The following is a 21,595-nucleotide window of genomic DNA, read 5'->3' as shown; positions in this document are numbered from 1 at the left end:
TTGAGTCCGGGAGTTAAAGAACAGCCTGAGTGACATGACAAAACCCCATCTCTACAAAAAACACAAAAATTAGCCAGATGTGGCAGTGCTTGCCTATAGTCTCAGCTACTTGGGAGGCTGAGTTGGGAAGATTGCCTGAGCCTAGGAGATCAAGGCCCAAGGACAAGTCTACTGATCCAGCCAGTCCAGTCCCCATAGTAACCGAGCATGTCATCCACAGGCCTGGAAATTGCCCAGATCAGTACATCACCATTGGCACCTGACCACTCCTCCTGTGGTCTCCAGTTGGGCCAACACAACCTGCCAATACCACCAGAGCTGGCACCCACCACTATGCACCACCATCAAGCCAAAGGACAGGCCTGCCTAACCTGTCACAGCCAACACCAGCATAAACCACTTGGGTTCCAGTGCATTGCTCCACCCCTGCTATTGCCACTCCCCACATCATACCAGCTGTCCAGGGGCCTGAGAAGCTGCCCACATGCCTGGCCCACCATAGCTAAACAAGCCATCTGGAGGCCCAAGAATCAGACCACCTAGGCCTGCTGACACTGGTGCTAGTGCAAGCTGCCCTGAGGCAGAAAGACAGGCACAATCAGCCTATCACGGCCACCACTGGAACACAAAGAATGACTCACCTGGTGTCCTATTGCCCAGCAAAACTTCACCACAGCCTCCACTAATAACTGTACTCAAAGCTACTATATTAGTCAGGGTTCTCCAGAGGGACAGAACTTATAAGAGATAGATATATATATTAAAAGGGGAGTTTACTAAGTGTTAACTCACAGGATCACAAGGTCCCACAATAGGCCGTCTGCAAGGTGAGGAGCAAGGAGAGCCAGTCTGAGTGCCAAAACTGAAGTCCGATGTTCAACAGCAGGAAGCATCCAGCATGGACCAGCATGGGAGGATGATGTAGGCTGGGAGGCTAGGCCTGTCTAGCCTTTTCAGGTATTTCTGCCTGCTTTATATTCTAGCTATGCTGGCAGCTAATTAGATGGTGCCCATCCAGATTAAGGGTGGGTCTGCCTTTCCCAGCCCACTGACTCAAATGTTAATCTCCTTTGGCAACACCCTCCCAGATACACCCCTGATCAATATTTCACATCCTTCAATCCAATCAAGTTGACACTCAGTATTAACCATCACAGCTACCAAGGAAATCACAGATACCACTCACATTGTTTATAACCAAAGAAATCATACAGTGCTCTCACTAATATATGCACCTAAAATCAAAGCAAAAGTGCCCTACCCACAGAAGATGGCACACTGTCTCACACCTCTCATCTCAGCACTATGGAAGGCCGAGGCAGGATTGCTCGAGGCCAGTAATTTGAGACCAGGCTGGCAACATAGTAAGATCCTGTCCCTGCAAAAAATTCAAAACTAGCCAGGCACTGTGGCACATGCCTGTAGTTCCAGCTACTCAGAAGGCTGAGGTAGGAGGATCCCTTGAGCCCAGAAGGCCAAAGCTGCAGTGAGCCATGATCATGCCACTGAACTCCAGCCCGGGCAACAGAGTGAGACCCCATCTCTAAAAAATGTAAATAAATAAATAAATAATTGGAAGAAGCAACTCGACCGTTCAACCAGATGAGCAGATACCAATGCAAAGACACTGGACACATGGAAAAGCAAGCAAATAAGAAACCTCCAAAGGAAAATAATAATTTTCCAACAACAGAGTCCAATAAAAAAAGATTCATGGCTGGCCACGGTGGCTCACATCTGTAATCCCAGCACTTTGGGAGGCTGAGGCGGGTGGATCACTTGAGGTAAGGAGTTCGAGACCTGCCTGGCCAGCATGATGAAACCCCATCTCTAATAAAAATAGAAAAAAATTAGCCGGTGGTGGTGGTGCATGCCTGTAGTCCCTGCTACCTAGGAGGCTAAGGCAGGAGAATGGCTTGAACACAAGAGGCTGCAGTGAGCCGAGATTACGCCACTGCACTCTAGCCTGGGCGACAGAGCAAGACTCCAATTCAAAAAAAAAAAAAAAGGACTTCCAGGTTCCAAGATGGTCGAAAAGGAACAGCTCTGGTCTGCAGCTCCCAGCATGATCAACGCAGAACATGGGTGATTTCTGCATTTCCAACTGAGGTACCTGGTTCATCTCGCTGGGACTGGTCGGACAGTAGGTGCAGCTCACAGAGGGCAAGCCAAAGCAGGGCGGGACATTGTTTCATCCAGGAAGCACAAGGGATCGGGGGACTTTTCCTGGCCAAGTGAAGCCATGACAGACTGTACTGGGAAAATCAGGATACTGCCACCTAAATACTGCGCTTTTCCAACAGTCTTAGCAAACGGCACACCAGAAGATTATATCCCGTGCATGGCTCAGCAGGTCCCATGCCCATGGAGCCTTGCTCACTGCCAGTGCAGCAGTTCAAGATCAAACTGCAAGGCGGAAAGCCTGACTGGGGAAAGGGCGTCCACCATTGCTGAGGCTAGAGTAGGTAAACAAAGCAGACAGGAAGCTCCACCTGGGTGGAGCCCATGGCAGCTCAACAAGGACTGCCTGCCTCTGTAGACTCCGCCTCTGGGGGCAGGGTATAGCTGAACAAAAGGCAGCAGAAACTTCTCCAAAGAGAGCAGTGGTTCTCACAGCACGGTGTTTGAGCTCTGAGAACGGACAGACTGCCTCCTCAAGTGGGTCCCTGACCCCCGTGTAGCTTAACTTTGAGACATCTCCCAGTAGGGGCCAACTGACACCTCATACAGCCAGGTGCCCCTCTGAGATGAAGCTTCCAGAGGAAGGATCAGGCAGCAATATTTGCTGTTCTGCAATATTTGCTGTTCTGCAGCCTCTGCTGGTGATATCCAGGCAAACAGGATCTGGAGTGGACCTCCAGCAAACTCCAACAGACCTGCAGCTAAGGAACCTGACTGTTAGAAGGAAAACTAGCCAACAGAAAGGAATAGTATCAACATCAACAAAAAGGACATCCACACCAAAACCCCATCTGTAGGTCACCATCATCAAAGACCATCAAAGGTAGATAAAACCACAAAGATGGGGAGAAACCAGAGCAGACAAGCTGAAAATTCAACCAGACTCTTCTCCGCCAAAGGATCACAGCTACTCGCCAGCAACGGAACAAAGCAGGACGGAGAATGACTTTGATGAGTTGACATAAGTAGGCTTCAGAAAGTCAGTAATAACAAATCTATCTGAGCTAAAGGAGGACGTTAGAACCCATCACAAGGAAGCTAAAAACCTTGAAAAAAGATTAGACGAATGGCTAACTAGAATAAACAGTGTAGAGAAGACCTTAAATGACCTGAGGGAGCTGAAAACCATGGCACAAGAACTACGTGACGCATGCACAAGCTTCGCTAGCCGATTCGATCCAATGGAAGAAAGGGTATCAGTGACTGAAGATCAAATTAATGAAATGAAGTGAGAAGTTTCGAGAAAAAAGAGTAAAAAGAAACTAACAAAGCCTCCAAGAAATATGGGACTATGTGAAAAGACAAAATCTACGTTTGACTGGTGTACCTGAAAGTGACAGGCAGAATGGAACCAAGCTGGAAAACACTCTTCAGGATATTATCTAGGAGAACTCCCCCAACATAGCAAGGCAGGCCAACATTCAAATTCAGGAAATACAGAGAACACCAGAAAGATACTCCTCGAGAAGAGCAATACCAAGACACATAATTGTCAGATTCACCAAGGCTGAAATGAAGGAAAAAATCTAAAGGGCAGCCAGAGAGAAAGGTGAGATTACCCACAAAGGGAAGCCCATCAGACTAACAGGAGATCTCTCGGCAGAAACTCTACAATACAAAAAAGAGTGGGGGCCAATATTCAACATTCTTAAAGAAAAGAATTTTCAACCTAGAATTTCATATCCAGCCAAACTAAGCTTCATAAGTGAAGGACAAATAAAATCCTTTACAGACAAACAAATGCTGAGATTTTGTCACCACCAGGCCTGCCTGACAAGAGCTCCTTAAGGAAGCACTAAACATGGAAAGGAACAACCGATACCAGCCACTGCAAAAACATGCCAAATTGTAAAGACCATTGGTGCTAGGAAGAAACAGCATCAACTAATGGGCAAAATAACCAGCTAACATCATAATGACAGGATCAGATTCACACATAACAATATTAACCTTAAATGTAAATGGGCTAAATGCCCCAATTAAAAGACACAGACTAACAAATTGGATAAAGAGTCAAGACCCTTTATCATACTGAATGGGCCATCAGTGTGCTGTATTCAGGAGACCCAGCTCACATGCAGACACACACATAGGCTCAAAATAAAGGGATGGAGGAAGATCTACCAAGCAAATGGAAAGCAAAAAAAAACAGGGGTTGCAATCCTAGTCTCTGATAAAACAGACTTTAAACCAACAAAATCAAAAAACACAAGGCCATTACATAATGGTAAAGGGATCAATTCAACAAGAAGAGCTAACTATCCTAAATATATACGCACCCAATACAGGAGTGCCCAGATTCATAAAGCAAGTCCTTAGAGACCTACAAAGAGACTTAGACTCCCACACAATAATAATGGGAGATTTTAACACCCACTGTCAATATTAGACAGATCAATGAGACAGAAGGTTAAGAAGGATATCCAGGACTTGAACTCAGCTCTGCACCAAGCAGACCTAATAGACATCTACAGAACTCTCCACCCCAAATCAACAGAATATACATTCTTCTCAGCACCACATTGTACTTATTCCAAAATTGACCACATAATTGGAAATAAAGCACTCCTCAGCAAATGTAAAAGAACAGAAATCACAACAAACTGTCTCAAAGACCACAGTGCAATCAAACTAGAACTCAGGATTAAAAAACTCACTCAAAACCACACAACTACATGGAAACTGAACAACCTGCTCCTGAATGACTACTGGGTACATAATTAAATGAAGGCAGAAATAAAGATGTTCTTTGAAACCAATGAGAACAAAGACACAACATACCAGAATCTATGGGACACATTTAAAGCAGTGTGTAGAAGCAAATTTATTGCACTAAATGCCCACAAGAGAAAGCAGGAAAGATCTAAAATTGACACCCTAACATCACAATTAAAAGAACTAGAGAAGCAAGAGCAAACAAATTCAAAAGCTAGCAGAAGGCAAGAAATAAATGACATCAGAGCAGAACTGAAGGAGATAGAGACACAAAAAAAGTTCAAAAAAGTCAATGAATCCAGAATCTGGTTTTTTGAAAAGATCAACAAAATTGATAGACTGCTAGCAAGACTAATAAAGAGGAAAAGAGACAAGAATCAAATAGACACAATACAAAATGATAAAGGGGATATCACCACTGATCCCACAGAAATACAAACTACCATCAGAGAATACTATAAATACCTTTACACAAATAAACTAGAAAATCTAGAAGAAATGGATAAATTCCTGGACACATACACCCTCCCAAGACTAAACCAGGAAGAAGTTGAATCTCTAAATAGACCAATAACAGGCTCTGAAATTGAGGCAATAATTAATAGTCTACCAACCAAAAAAAGTCCAGGACCAGATGGCTTCACAGTCAAATTCTACCAAAGGTACAAAGAGGAGCTGGTACCATTCCTTCTGAAACTATTCCAATCAACAGAAAAAGAGAGAACCCTCCCTAACTCATTTTATGAGGCCAGCATCATCCTGATACCAAAGCCTGGCAGAGACACAACAAAAAAAGAGAATTTTAGACCAATATCCCTGATGGACATCGATGCAAAAATCCTCAATAAAATACTGGCAAACTGAATCCAGCAGCACATCCAAAAGCTTATCCACCAAGATCAACCTGGCTTCATCCCTGGGATGCAAGGCTGGTTCAACATATGCAAATCAATAAACATAATCCATCAAATAAACAGAACCAAAGACAAAAACCACACGATTATCTCAATAGATGCAGAAAAGGCCTTTGACAAAATTCAACAGCCCTTCATGCTAAAAACTCTCAATAAACTAGGTACTGATGGAACGTATCTCAAAACAATAAGAACTATTTAAGATAAACCCACAGCCAGTATCATACTGAATGGGCAAAAACTGGAAGCATTCCCTTTGAAAACTGGAACAAGAGAGGGATGCCCTTTCTCATCACTCCTATTCTACATAGCTTTGGAAGTTCTGGCCAGGGCAATCAGGCAAGAGAAAGAAATAAAGGGTATTCAATTAGGAAAACAGGAAGTCAAATTGTCCCTGTTTGCAGAGGACATGATTGTATATTTAGAAAACCCCATCGTCTCAGCCCAAAATCTCCTTAAGCTGATAAGCAACTTCAGCAAAGTCTCGGGATACAAAATCGGTGTGCAAAAATCACAAGCATTCTTATACACCAATAACAAACAAACAGAAAGCCAAATCAAGTGAACTCCCATTCACAATTGCTACAAAGAGAAAAAAATAACTAGCAATCCAACTTACAAGGGATGTAAAGGACCTCTTCAAGGAGAACTACAAACCACTGTTCAACAAACTAAAAGAGGACATAAACAAATGGAAGAACATTCCATGCTCATGGATACGAAGAATCAATATCGTGAAAATGGCCATACTGCCCAAGGTAATTTATAGATTCAATGCCATCCCCACCAAGCTACCAATGACTTTCTTCACAGAATTGGAAAAAACTACTTTAAAGTTCATATGGAACCAAAAAAGAGTCTGCATTGCCAAGACAAATCCTAAGCAAAAAGAACAAAGCTGGAGGCATCACACTACCTGACTTCAAACTATACTACGAGGCTACAGTAACCAAAACAGCATAGTACTGGTACCAAAACAGAGATATAGACCAATGGAACAGAACAGAGCCCTCAGAAATAATACCACACATCTACAACCATCTGATCTTTGACAAATCTGACAAAAACAAGAAATGGGGAAAGGATTCCCTATTCAATAAATGGTGCTGGGAAAACTGGCTGGTCATATGTAGAAAGCTGAAACTGGAAACTGGATCCCTTCCTTACACCTTCTACAAAAATTAATTCAAAATGGACTAAAGACTTAAATGTTAGGCCTAAAACCATAAAAACCATAGAAAAAAAACAAAGAAAACCTATGCAACACCATTCAAGACATACTCATGGGGAAGGACTTCATGACTAAAACACCAAAAGCAATGGCAACAAAAGCCAAAATTGACAAATGGGACCTAATTAAACTAAAGAGCTTCTGCACAGCAAAAGAAACTACCATCAGAGTGAAAAGGCAACCTACAGAATGGGAGAAAGTTTTTGCAATCTACCCATCTGACAAAGGGTTAATATCTAGAATCTACAAAGAACTTAAACAAGTTTACAAAAAAAAAATCAAACAACCCCATCAAAAAGTGGGCAAAGGATATGAACAGACACTTTTCAAAAGAAGACATTTATGCAGCCAACAGACACATGAAAAAATACTCATCATCACTGGTAATCAGAGAAATGCAAATCAAAACCACAATGAGATACCATCTCACACCAGTTAGAACGGCAATCACTAAAAAGTCAGGAAACAACAGGTGCTGGAGAGGATGTGGAGAAATAGGAATGCTTTTACACTGTTGGTGGGAGTGTAAACTGGTTCAACCATTGTGAAGACAGTGTGGCAATTCCTCAAGGATCTAGAAGTAGAGATATCATTTGACCCTGCCATCCCATTACTGGGTACATACCCCAAGGATTATAAACCATGCTGCCATAAAGACACACGTACATGTATGTTTATTGCGGCACTATTTGCAATAGCAAATACGTGGAACCAACCCAAATGTCCATCAATGATAGGCTGGATTAAGAAAATGTGGCACATATACACCATGGACTAGTATGCAGCCATAAAAAGGATGAGTTCATGTCCTTTCTAGGGACACGGATGAAGCTGGAAACCATCATTCTGAGCAAACTATTGCAAGGACAGAAAACCAAACACTGCCACGTTCTCACTCACAGGTGGGAATTGAATACTGAGAACACTTGGACACAGGGTGAGGAACATCACACACCAGGGCCTGTCATGGGGTGGGGAATGGGGGAGGGATAGCATTAGGAGAAATATCTAATGTAAATGATAAGTTAATGGGTGCAGCAAACCAACATGGCACATGTACACATATGCAACAAACCTGCACTTTGTGCACATGTACCCTAGAACTTAAAGTATAATAATAAAAAAAATTCATAAAATCCCAGAGAAACAATTCAAAATACTGATTTTAAAGAAGCTCAATGAGATACAACAGAGTTCTGAAAAATAATACAGAAAAATACGAAAAACAATTCAGGAATGACTGAGACATTCACAAAAGAGATAGGTATTTTTAAAAAGAACAAAACAGAAATTCTAGAACATAAGAATTCTATGAATAAAATGCAAAATATATCCAAAAGCAACAATAGATAAGATCAAGCAGAAGGAAGAATCTCAGAACTTGAAGACAGTTCTTTTGAAATAATCCAATCAGGCAAAAATAAAGAAAAAAGGATGAAAAAGAATGAGCAAAGCCTTTGTGACATTTGGGACAACATAAAGTGACCAAATATTTGAAATGCTGGTATCCACAAGGATGACGATAGAATGAAAGGGTTAGAAAACCTATTTAACAAAATGTTAGATGAAAATTTCCCAAGTCTAGCAAGAGAAAGGCCTAGACTTTCACAAATAAGAGGTCCAAAAATCCGCAGACACAATGTAAAAAGGTCTTCTTCCATGGCACTTTATAGTCAAACTATAGCCAAGCAAAAGAGAAGATATTAAGGGTAGCAAGCGAAAGCATTTAGTCATCTATAAAGGAGCTCCCATCAAACCAACAGTGGATTTCTCAGCAGAAAGCTACAGGCCTGGAGAGAATTGAATGACATATTGCAAGTGCTAAAATTTAAAAACAAAAAACAAAAATCCTGTCACCCAAGGATACTATATTCAGCAAAATTATCCTTCATGAATGAAGGAGAAATAAAGTCTTTCCAAGATAAGCAAAAGCTGGGGGAATTCATCACCACTAGACTAGGCCGACAAGAGATGCTCAAAGGAGTCCTAAACATGAAAGTGAAAGAATAACATATACTCCCATCATGAAAACACACAAAAGTATAAAACTCACTGGTAAACCAAACACACAAATAAGGAAGAGAAAGGAACAAAGAATATACAAACCAAACAGAAAACAAATTATATGACAGTAACAAAATCTCACATATCAATAATAACCTTAAATGTAAATTGATTAAAGTATCTGCTTAAAAGACAGGGACTGGCTGAATGTATAAAAGAAACATGATCCAATTTTGATGGCTACGAGAAATGCACTTCACCTACAGACATATATAGGCTCAAAGTAAAGGGATGGAAAAAAGGTACTCCATCCAAATAGAAACTAAAAGTGAGCAAGACTAGCTATACTGATATCAGATAAAACAGAATTTGGCTGGGCATGCTGGCCACACCTGTAATCCCAGTGTTTTGGGAGGCCAAGGTGGGAGAACCACTTTAAGCCAGAAGTTCAAGACCAGCCTGGGCAACACAGAGAAACCCTCATCTCTACAATATTTTTTAAAAATTAGCCAGGCATGATGGTGCCCACCTGTACTCCCAGCTACTCAGGAGGCTGTGGTGGAAGGACCGCTTCAGCTTAGGAGCTCAAGGTGGCAGTGAGCTACAATCACTCCTCTGCACTTTAGCCCAAGTAAGACAGTGAGACCTTATCTTTAAAAATAAACAAAATGAAACAAAACAAAAACAGTAAAAAAAAAAAAAAAAAAAAAAAGGCACTATGCAATGACAAAGGAGTCAATCCAACAAGAGAATATAACAATTCTAAATATATATGCACCCAATACTGGAGCATCCAGATTCATAAAGCAAATATTAGTAGAGCTAAAGGGAGCGATAAACTGAAATACAGTAATAGTAGGGGGCTTCAACTCCCCACTCTCAGCATTAAACAGATCATTCAGACAGAAAATCAACAATGAAACATTGGATTTAAACTGGACTTCAGATCCAACAGACCTAACAGGCATGTATAGAACATTCTACCCAACAACTACAGAATATATATTCTGCGAATTTTTTTTTAATAGAGATGGGGACTTGCTATGTCACCAGGCTGGTTATACATTCTTATCAACACACAGAACATTCTCCATGACAGACTATACGTTAGGCCACAAAATAAGTTTCAACAAATTTTTAGAAACTGAAATCTTCCAGCCTAGCCAACATGACAAAATCCCATCTCTAATAAAAATACAAAAATTAGCCGGGTGTGGTGGCATGTGCCTATAGTCCCAGCTACTCAAGAGGCTAAGGCAGAAGAATTGATTGAACCCAGGAGGCAGAGGTTGCAGTGAGCCGAGATCGTGCCACTGCACTCCAGTCTGGGCAAAAGAGGGAGACTCTGTGTCAAAAATAAATAAATAAATAAAAATTAAAAAAATTTAAAAAAATCTTCTCAGACTACAGTGGAATAAAACTAAGTATCAACATGAAGATGAATTTTGTAAACTACACAAATACATGGAAATTACATAGGATACTCCTGAACAACCACTGTGTCAATGAAGAAATTATGAGAGCAATCAAAATATTTCTTGAAACAAATTTAAATGGAAACACATCATACTAAAACCATTTGGGATACAACTAAAGCCGTGCTAAAAGAGAAGTTTATAGCAATAAACACATCAAAAAAGTAAAAAACTTTCAAATAAGCAACCTAATGACGCACCTCAAGAAACCAGAAAAGCAGCCAGGCACTGTGGCTCACGCCTGTAACCCCAGCACTTTGGGAAGCCGAGGCAGGTGAATTACCTGAGGTCAGGAGTTTGAGACCAGCCTGGCCAACATGGCAAAACTCCGTCTCTACCAAAAAATACAAAAATTAGCCAGGTGGGCCGGGCGCAGTGGCTCAAGCCTGTAATCCCAGCACTTTGGGAGGCCGAGACGGGCGGATCACGAGGTCAGGAGATCGAGACCATCCTGGCTAACACGGTGAAACCCCGTCTCTACTAAAAAAAATACAAAAAACTAGCCGGGCAAGGTGGCGGGCACCTGTAGTCCCAGCTACTCAGGAGGCTGAGGCAGGAGAATGGCGTAAACCCAGGAGGCGGAGCTTGCAGTGAGCTGAGATCTGGCCACTGCACTCCAGCCTGGGCCACAGAGCGAGACTCCGTCTCAAAAAACAAAAAACAAAAAACAAAAAAAAAAAATTAGCCGGGTGTGGTGGTGGGCGCCTGTAATCCCAGCTACTCGGGAGGCTGAGGCAGAAAAATCGTTTGAACCAGTAGGTGGAGGTTGCAGTGAGCCAAGAACAAACCAAACTCAAAATTAGCAGAATAAAAGAAAGAATAAAGATCAGGGCAAACTAAATAAAATAGAAGGGAACTCCTTTTTTTTTTTTTCTTGAGACAGAGTCTCACTCTGTCACCAGGCTGGAGTGCAGTAGTGCGATCTTGGCTCATTGCAAAATCCACCTCCCGGGTTCAAGGGATTCCATTGCCTCAGCCTCACGAGTAGCTGGAACTACAGGCGTGCACCAATGCGCCCAGCTAATTTTTGTATTTTTAGTAGAAATGGGGTTACACCATGTTGGCCAGGATTGTCTTGATCTCTTGACCTCGTGATCCGCCCGCCTCAGCCTCCCAAAGTGCCGAGATTACAGGCATGAGCCACCACGCCTGGCCAAGAAGGGAACTCTTATATGCTGTTGGTGGGAATGTCAACTGATATAACCACTGTGGAAAACAATATGGAGGTTCCTCAAAAATTTAAAAATAGAACTATCATATGATCCAGCAATCCCCATTACCTGGTATTTATCCAAAGGAAAAGAAATCTGTATAACCTGCACTCACATGTTTATCGCAGCACTATTTACAGCAGCAAAGATATGGAATCAACCTAAGTGTCCATGCATGGATGAATAAATAAAGAAAATGTGGTATATATACAGAGTGAAATACTATGTGGCCATAAAAAAAAATAAAATCATGCCATTGCAGCACAGGGATGGAACTGGAGGTAATCACATTAAGTAAAATAAGCCAGGCACAGAAATTCAGATGTCACATGTTCTCACTCACATGTGGAAGCTAAAGAAACTGATTTCATGGAGATAGAGAATAGGATGATACATACCAGAGCCTGGGAAGAATGTGTGGATGGAAGGGGGGTGGATAAAGAGAGGTTGGTTAAGGGGTACAAACACACAGTTAGAACAGAGGTCCCCAACTCCTGGGCTGCAGACTGGTACCAGTTCATGGCATGTGGGTGAGCATTAGGAGAGCAAGCATTATGGTCTGTGCTCCACCTCCTGTCAGATCAGTGGTGGCATTAGATTCTCACAGGAGCACCAATCCCATTACGAACTGTGCGTGTAGGGGATCTAGGTTGTGCACTCCTTATGAGAATCTAACTAATTTCTGATGATCTGAGGTGGAAGTTTCATCCCGAAATAATCCCCCTACCAAGCCCCCCATCCACGGAAAAACTGGCTTCCACAAAACCAGTCCCTGGTGTCAAAAAGGTTGGGGCCGCTGAGTTAGCACAAGTAAGCCTCAATATTCAATAGCAGAGTAGGATGACTACAGTTAGCAACAATGTATTATCTATTTCAAAGTAGCTACAAGAAAGAACTTAAAATGTTACCAGCACATAGAAATGATAAATACTTCAGGTGATGGATACCTAAAATACCCTAACTTGATCATTACACATTCTGTGCACCTAAGAAATACAAGTACCGCATAACATGCAAAATATTTGTATTAATTTTTAAAATTGAAAAAATAGGAGAAAATGAAAACAAATGTTAAGGTTGCTTAAATAAGTAATCACAAATCCACATGATGAAAAGTCATGCAGTTATTGAAAAGCATATTAAAGGAGAATATCTACTATCAGGAAAATGCTCAACTAATAATATTAAATTAATAAAAGGCTACAAAATATATTACATAGTAATCCCAAGTTTTAAAACACATCATGTACATGGAGTGTGTGTATAGAGGCTTAAATGATATAAAACAAGAGATTAACAGAGGGTATCTTCAGAGAACAGGGTTTTGAAATACTTTTTCTTTCTTATACTTTGTGCTATATAACCAAATAATAATTGATATTACAAGTTTCAGTTTCACCATTTACCAACTGTCAATTTCTTTGAGCATTAAGTCTCCTCACCTGTGAATTAGGATAATGGTACTCACCCTGAGGAATAGTGGAAAAGTGGTAACAATGTATACAATCAACCTAAAATGTTATCTGAAAAGTATCAAGCATTATATGGTTCGCTTAATTCACCTCTCTTTTCTGTTCAGTACATTTCCCTCTATAGCTCTTATAGAAAAATGCCCTAATTACAGGGTTCAGCTAGGTATAAACTGAGAATCCTCTGAAATCAATTTCTTATACCTAAAACCATGAAATCACCAAACTAAAAAAGCAGCACCTCTAAAGCAGACATTCTCCCCTAGAAACACTGTTCTCTAACCAAAATCATTAAAGAAACTTAAGATGAACACAACATATGTTCTCAAGTTACAATTTACCTGAATCACATCACAGGCTTAGCAAAATATTACAAAAACCTAAAAGATCACAAGCAGTAAGACCTCAATAATAACAACGAGGTGTTATTTTTAAAAATACACAATACACAAGGCAAACTGAGCAGTAATTAGAGCAGAAAACATTGGAGAAGCCCTAAATCTCATAGTTTAGCCATTTAAAATGTCAATAAGCCTGTTTCCTCATCTTTGCAATAGACTGGTGAGGAATATAAACAAATGTCAGTTGGCCTACTTTTGGAGGCTTGCTAGTGTTTTGGCTGAACAGAGTGTGTGTGTGTGTGTGTGTGTGTGTGTGTGTGTGTGTATTTTAAAATTTACATCTGCATTTCTAAGAAATTATTCAAGGCTAACGCTAAAATGATTGTCTTTCTCCAAGAGCAGGAAGGAAACAGAATATGCACAAGACTACTATAATTCTTATGAGTTATAAACTCTATTAATGTAAAAAACAGCATCAGGCCAGGCACGGAGGCTTACACCCGTAGTCCTTGTACTTTGGGAGGCCAAAGCAGGCGGATCACCTGAGGCCAGTGGTTCAAGACCAGCTGGTGCATCACAGTGGGACCCCATCTACGACCACGCCATTCCACTACAGCCTGGGCGACAGAGAGGACTCCATAATTAGCCAGGATCACTTGAGCCCAGGAGGTCAAGACTGAAGTGAGCCATGACTGTGCCATTGTTCTCCAGCTTGGGCAACAAAGCAAAATTCTATCCCAGAGAAATTTTAAAAAAAGTCAGGTGTGGCAGCTCACACTGTAATCCCAGTGCTTTGGGAGGCTAAGGCAGGAGGATCACCTGAGCCCAGGAGGTCAAGGGCTGCAGTGAGAAATGATTGTGCCACTGCACTCCAGCTTGGGCAAGAGAGAGACAGACCCTGTCTCAAAATAAAATAAATAAAATAAAATACATCATTTGATCATAAATTGATAATTTAGGAACAACACTATAAAAAGTAGCATTCTAGATTATTCTCTATAAAATATTGAATAAATTCATTATGGGGTACCCCTTCGATGGCACATATTATTATGCAAGTCATTGCATAGAATGCAAATATTAGAAAAACACAGCTCCTGTCATTCCCAAAAGATAACATTATAGTAAGAGAAACTCCATAATAAAACAGAAATTTTGTGCAAAATCTATGAAAATCAGAGACTGGCAAAGAAGAACTACTTCCTGACCATGAACAATATGGAAAATGTAATAAAATAAGAAGACGAGGCTGGGCGCGGTGGCTCACGTCTCTAATCCCAGCGCTTTGGGAGGCCAAGGCAGGCATATCACAAGGTCAGGAGATTGAGACCATCCTGGCTAACAAGGTGAAACCCTGTCTCTACTGAAAATACAAAAAATTAGCTCAGCGTGGTGGTGGGCGCCTGTAGTCCCAGCTACTCAGGAGGCTGAGGCAGGAGAATGGCGTAAACCCGGGAGGCAGAGCCTGCAGTGAGTGGAGATTGCGCCACTGAACCCCAGCCTGGGTGACAGAGCGAGGCTCCATCTCTAAATAAATAAATAAATAAATAAATAAATAAATAAATAAATAAAATAAGAAGACAAATAACAATAACAAAATAAAATTTTAATTAAACTTTCAAGAAAAGTCATGATTTAAAGTTAGGCATAGTAAAATACAGAAGGATTTTCTTAGTATGAAACTAAAGATTAATAATAACCTAGTAAAGGGCTCAAATCAATGAGAAAGAATATAAACAAGTATGATATTAATGAATATAAATAGCAAAAATATGAGGATTTTCTATCCTCCCTAGTAATCAAGGATCAAAAAATTACATATGGGTACAGTGGGTCACATCTATAATCCCAGCACTGGGAGGCTGAGATGGGAGAATTGTTTGAGGCCAGGGGTTCAAGACTAGCCTGGGCAACATGGCAAGACCTCATCTCTACAAAAAATTTAAAAATTAGTCAGGCATGTTGACGTGTGCCTGTAGTCCTAGCTATTCAGGAGGCTGTGGTGGGAGGATTGCTTGAGCCTAGGAGTTTCAGGCTTCAGTGAGCTAGGATCACACCACTGCATTCCAGCCCAGGCCAAAAAGTGAGACTGTCTCCAAAAATAAAAATTTTTAAGTTACATATGAATAGGATTTTCTACCATCCAGACAGGCAACGATTGAAAAGATTCATAATAGCCAGTATAGGAGAGAATAAGGAGAAATGGGATTCTCATGTATAAATGTTGGTAGACTGTCTCTAAGAGGAAATTTTACAGCATGCATCAAAATTGAAATACACAAGGCCAAGATGGGTGGATCACACAGTCAGGAGATCAAGACCATCCTGGCTAACATGGTGAAACCCCGTCTCTTCTGAAAATACAAAAAATTAGCCGGGTGTCGTGGCAGGCGCCTTTAGTCCCAGCTACTTGGGAGGCTGAGGCAGGAGAATGGCGTGAACCCGGGAGGTGGAGCTTGCAGTGAGCCAAGATCGCGCCACTGCACTCCAGCCTAGGCAACAGAGTGAGACTCTGTCTCAAAAAAAAAAAAAAGAAAGAAAGAAATATACAGATCCTTTGAGCAATTCCCCATTAGGAGTTATCCTTAAAAAAAAATTCCTTGTTTTTTTTTAAATGTACATATATGGAAGTAATAATATAACCAATAGGAAAAAAACAATTAAAATGCCCATACAATATCAATGTTAATTTTTAGCAATAATAAAATAAATACCTAAGTTCTGAAATAAAACAATGTTCACTATATATCGTTATGAAAAATATTATACACACACACACCCTTCAGCCAATACATGTAATACATATAAAGAACCTGAATCAGTCCTGGGACATAATTATATAAGTTAGTGTTATGCATGTGTGAATAGTTAAGGGGAAAAAAACTAGAAATATATACTGTTAATATGGGCCTTCAGTACACGCTCAATATCTGAAGAAGGATGAAAAGGAAGAAGCAGTCAGGTTTACCTTTGCTAACATAGACTCACATTAATTTTCACTTCCCACATTTCAGTATTACTTCATTTTTTTAAATAATCAGTATTGTCAGTGGTTAGAATTACATGGTCCTTACTTTTAGAAATTAAAAACAGGCTGGGCACAGTGGCTCATGCCTGTAATCCCAGCACTTTGGGAGGCCGAGGCGAGTGGATCACCCGAGGTCAGGAGTTCGAGACCAGCCTAACAAATATAGAGAAACCCTGTCTCTACTAAAATTACAAAAGCTAGCCGGGCGTGGTGGTGCATGCCTGTTATCCCAGCTAATTGGGAGGCTGAAGCAGGAGAATCACTTGAACCCAGAAGACGGAGGTTGTGGTGAGTCAAGATTGCGCCATTGCACTCCAGCCTGGGCAACAAAAGTGAAACTCCATCCCAAAAAAAAAAAAGAAAGAAATTAAAAACATATTAAAGGAAGTGAAAGTCTCTTTTTTACTTGTATATTAAAATATACATACTGATATATTTTATTACAAAAGTGAGGTACTAAAAGCCAAAATGGCTACTTAAAGTAATGAATAAGAAAAATTTATTACTTGGAATTAATTCTAGAAGGACAGATTTGAAAGATAATTAGTAACAGTTTTTATCTGAGATAATACCAAGTAATTATTCATAGCTTTCTGGAATATCGTATTGAAAAAAATCCTAAGGCAGATCTAGGTTCATTAAGAAAATAATCAATTATTATTGATAGTGGCCATGAAGAAGCAGGGATGCATAAGCTATGTTGACATGAGTAAATGCCCATTAAATACAAAGATGGTCTTCTCTGGGATACGAAGACACCCAAATCCTTCAGTTTCTCACTTTTAGTTAGGGGACAGACTTTCTACAGAAATATCTTTAGAAAGAGAACTCACTTTTTCTTCCAGGTCTTCACTTGCAAAGTATTATACAATCCAGCAACATTCAACAAGTATTTATTAATACCTTGTATAAAGCACTCTGTGAGACACTGAATACATAAAAACAGTCTGCAAATGTAGCAAACAAGAGGCAAATGAACAATTGAAGAACATTAAGTCCTATGGGAGCACGCACTACTGACAGTGGAGAAGGAGCAAGAAGGGTTAGAAGGACATGAGTATTCTAGAAGAGGAAATAACAAATGCAGACCGGAAAGCAGGAGGATGGATCTTTTGAGGAAATAAAAGAAATTCAGTACAACTACCACAAGGGAATGTTGTTGTAATGACTAGTGAGGGGGACAGGGTAAAGATGGCAGAACGTGATGCTGGAAAAATGCACAGGAAGGGATTCAGTTCACAAAAGATTTATAGAACCTTGTATGCAGCAGCTCTGCTAAATTCACTGATTAATTCTAACCATTTGTTGGTTCTATTGCATTTTCTATGTACACAATCATGTTATCGATGAATAAAGACACTTTCATATCCTTCTTTCTAATCTTTATGCCTTTTTTGTTTTTCTTGCCTTATTGTAATGGCTAGGAACTACAATAAATAGAAGTGGTGACAGAAGTCATCCTGAACTCAGCAAGAAAGCATTCAATACACCAACATTGAGTATGACGCTTGGTATACATTTTTAAAATAGATAACTTTTATCATATTCAGAACTTTTTTCTATTCCTAGGTTGCTAAATTTTTTTTAATCATAAATGGCTACTGAGATTTGGCAAAGTTTTTTTCCTACTTCTATTGAGATGATCATACAGGTTTTCTTCTTCACTCTAATACAGTAAATTACATGGATTTCCTTTTTTTTTTTTTTTTTGAGATGGAGTCTCATACTGTCACCCTGACTGGAATGCAATGGTGCTATCTCAGCTCACTACAACCTCCACCTCCTGAGTTCAAACAGTTCTCCTGCTTCACCCTCCCAAGTAGCGGGGATTACAGACAGGCGCCAGCCACCATGTTTGGCTAATTTTCTGTATTTTCAGTAGAGACGAGGTTTCACTATGTTGGCCATGCTGGTCTCGAACTCCTGACTTCATGATCCACCTGCCTCAGCCTCCCAAAGTGCTGGGATTACAGGTGTGAGCCACCAAGCCCAGCCCATTAATTTTCAAATGTTAGCCAACATTGTATTCCTGGAATAAATCTTACTTTGTCCTGATGTTTAATTATTTTTATATGTCATTGGATTCTATTTGCTACCTATTCATATGTAAAGTATACCAAGAAAGAAGAAAGGGAGGCAAAGAAGAAAGAAGGGAGGAAGGTATTAGATATGAGAGGTATAGGGTAAGAAAAACATAACAGCAGAAAATAATTTTTCAAGAGAAGTATTAGTAAGCCACACTGGAACTATCTCAAAAAAAGAATAAGAAATTAATTTTAAAAAATTAACCAGTACAAGGGATTTAACATCCAGATAATACAAGTTATAGAAAGAGTGAACAATGAAAACTTAATGGAAGAAATCAACAACAAAAACTGAAGCCATTTCGTCAAAATACCAGACTTGCATTTTCAAATTAAAAGGGTCCAAGAAAATGTGTGAATTAAGACACAAGGCTGCAAAGTTTCAGAACATCGGGAACAAAGCCAACATTGTATAAATTTCCGGAAAGTAAAACAAGCCACAAAGAAAAAGGTATCAAAATGGCCTTAGACTCTTCAACATAATGTTACACCAATGCCTTTGAAATTCTGAAGTAACTTTCTTATAAACATGTATTTGTTATCCAGCCAAATAATCAATCAAGAGTGAAGGAAGAATAAAGACAGACAATACCTCCCACACATCCTTTTTCAGAAAGCTACATATTCCACCACAACAAATTAAAGCAAAATGGGTAAAAGAGAAAAGTGGGTATTACTCTTTTCCATTACAAGTTTTATGTGATCATTTGCACGTATGACTTTGGGGGAAAAAATCTAAAAGGCTGCTCTGAAGGTAGTGAGTTCTTGATTGTTTACAGTCAGTTACGGATGAAACTCCTCGTTCTACTTTTTCCCCCCTTCTCACTACTGCACTTGACTAGTCTTTTTCAAAAATCTAAAAAATTAATCAAATACAATAAAAGCTACACAAGTAATTTGCTTAACTCATAACAGAAAACTTACCCATGTAAAATCATATTTTAAATCTAACAATATATTTTTAAATAAGTACATTATAGTAAAGGAAGAAATCTTTTTTAAAAAAGTAAATTAAATATACTTCTAAAGAAAATATTAGCAATATTAATTAGATATTTTCATGACATATTTCTGCCTTAAAAGTTCAGAAAAGATGAACATTGATAATACTCATAAACAAAATAACTTCACAAATAACAAGAAGAGGGAAAAGTCTGCATCTGTGAATTACCCACAAAGAAACAGAGCAGAGTCCTTTAGTAATAAAGTCCTCCTTGATTCCAACCATCCAAAGAGAAAGCTGGCTATTCCAAAAACTTTCTAGAAAAGGATGGTCTAGAATCTTCATTGTCAAAATATTTCACCAAATTACAAATGCAACAAAAAACAGAACAAAAGAGAGAGTGACATGGCATGAGAGAGCAAGAGAGAGCATGATCAACTGTGTGAGAAACAGACAGCGAAAGAGCTGAAATCAGAATATGCCATAGAGTTGAATAGCAAGGGAGAAAATCTACACGTGACTGCAAGACACTGTTGCCTTGTTTCCTCCACCCTCCTCATTTCATTTAGGCAGATTTAGTTGCTAAATTAATCCCTATATTCTTTACGCACAATCACAATGTCGTAAGTCTTCGAAAACATCAATCTCACAAATTTAGAGAATTAGCTGCTACAAGAAGTCTTATAAGACTTTTTTCACTTCAGGTAACTTTTTAAAATATAATAGAATTAAAATATCTTAATATCCTATTTTTAAAAAGATTTTAAAGTATCCAAACATGATTATTATGATTATGTTTTCAGTGCACATGCAAAAATATTCTTGAGTGAACACAGGAAATGTAATGAGAGAATAATACCTTTGGAAAACTCAAAGTATTAAGGAGTCAGGAGTTATTTAGCCATCTAAAAGCAGGTTTAATACAAACATATATTTGAATTTTTTTAATAAATACAAAACATATATACTATTTAAACACAACATTAAGAAGTATTCTCTATTACAGCAGAATTGCAAGCTTAAAAGCCCAAAACTCCACTTCTGACATAGCTGTAGATGCAGACAGCAGAGTCATCTACAACCCAGATAAAAGTGAAAACCAAGCTCTCCACGGCATAAGTATAACTGAGAAGGAGGGCAAAGGCAGGAGAACAACAGAGACTTGAGGAATACCCACAGAAGAAAGCTAAGCCAGAAACATAACAAAGGCGGCACAGTCAGCCAGGAAGGGATATGGGAAGAAGGATGCCATGAAAACCAAGAGAGAAAAGGACTTCAAGAAAGAGCCAGCAAAGGCAGAGGCTAAATCGAGATCAAAGAGGATGAAGATAAATCAAAACCACAGCAGAAAGTGAATGGCCATATTGAATTGGTTAAGATTACCTATTTCCATCTCAACTGACAGAACTAAGTTTATCTTTGGGGGAGGTGGGGAAGGGGAATGGACACTTGGAGGAAAACAGACTTTAGTTATCATTCTTGCTGTCTGTAGTCCAAGACCAACAAAAGAGAAACTCTTTTCTGAATGATTTTCTTCTTAAGGACTACACTCACCAAACTGTGGAGCAGGCAAGATTCTAGCCGCTCGAATTGGGCCATGTCGAACAGAGAAGAGCTCTTGTGCTTCCCCACTGATCTGCATGAGAGAAGAAAGAAAATATTTCAGTGGGAAAATGAAGGTCACAACAGTATTATATAAAAACAAGATCTTTCAAATTTGATGACAATATTTTGTGTGAAATATATATTACATCCACACACATTTATTGTTGCTCATACACGATTGTTGGTCACATCACTGGAAGTAATTTTAGAAAACTGTAAGAGCACACACTTGATATGAACAGAAAAAAAGGGTCTGTTCTGGAAGTCTATATTTTTTATCTTATTAAACCATTAGAAATCTGTACAGTTCCTGCACAACTGCCTTCTCTTTTGAGAACAAAACTGTAATACTACTCTGAAAATCTCACCTTAAATATTGTAGCAACTTTAACAA

General features: G+C 39.5%; 1 protein-coding gene across 6 annotated transcripts in view; it reads right to left on the bottom strand.

Annotated features, from left to right (window-relative positions):
* Nucleotides 1–21,595, bottom strand: part of BCAS3 (BCAS3, microtubule associated cell migration factor) — a 707,187-nt gene that overhangs the window by 623,546 nt on the left and 62,046 nt on the right. For all 6 annotated transcript variants that reach the window (XM_025361460.1, XM_025361463.1, XM_025361464.1 and 3 more), the window contains exon 6: nt 21,151–21,232. In XM_025361460.1, the coding sequence (XP_025217245.1) occupies nt 21,151–21,232 (82 nt within the window). The remainder of the gene's footprint in view (nt 1–21,150; nt 21,233–21,595) is intronic.

Source organism: Theropithecus gelada, chromosome 16, assembly GCF_003255815.1.
Source record: "Theropithecus gelada isolate Dixy chromosome 16, Tgel_1.0, whole genome shotgun sequence".
Taxonomy (NCBI): Eukaryota; Metazoa; Chordata; class Mammalia; order Primates; family Cercopithecidae; genus Theropithecus; species Theropithecus gelada.
This window is presented reverse-complemented; position numbering and strand designations above follow the sequence as displayed.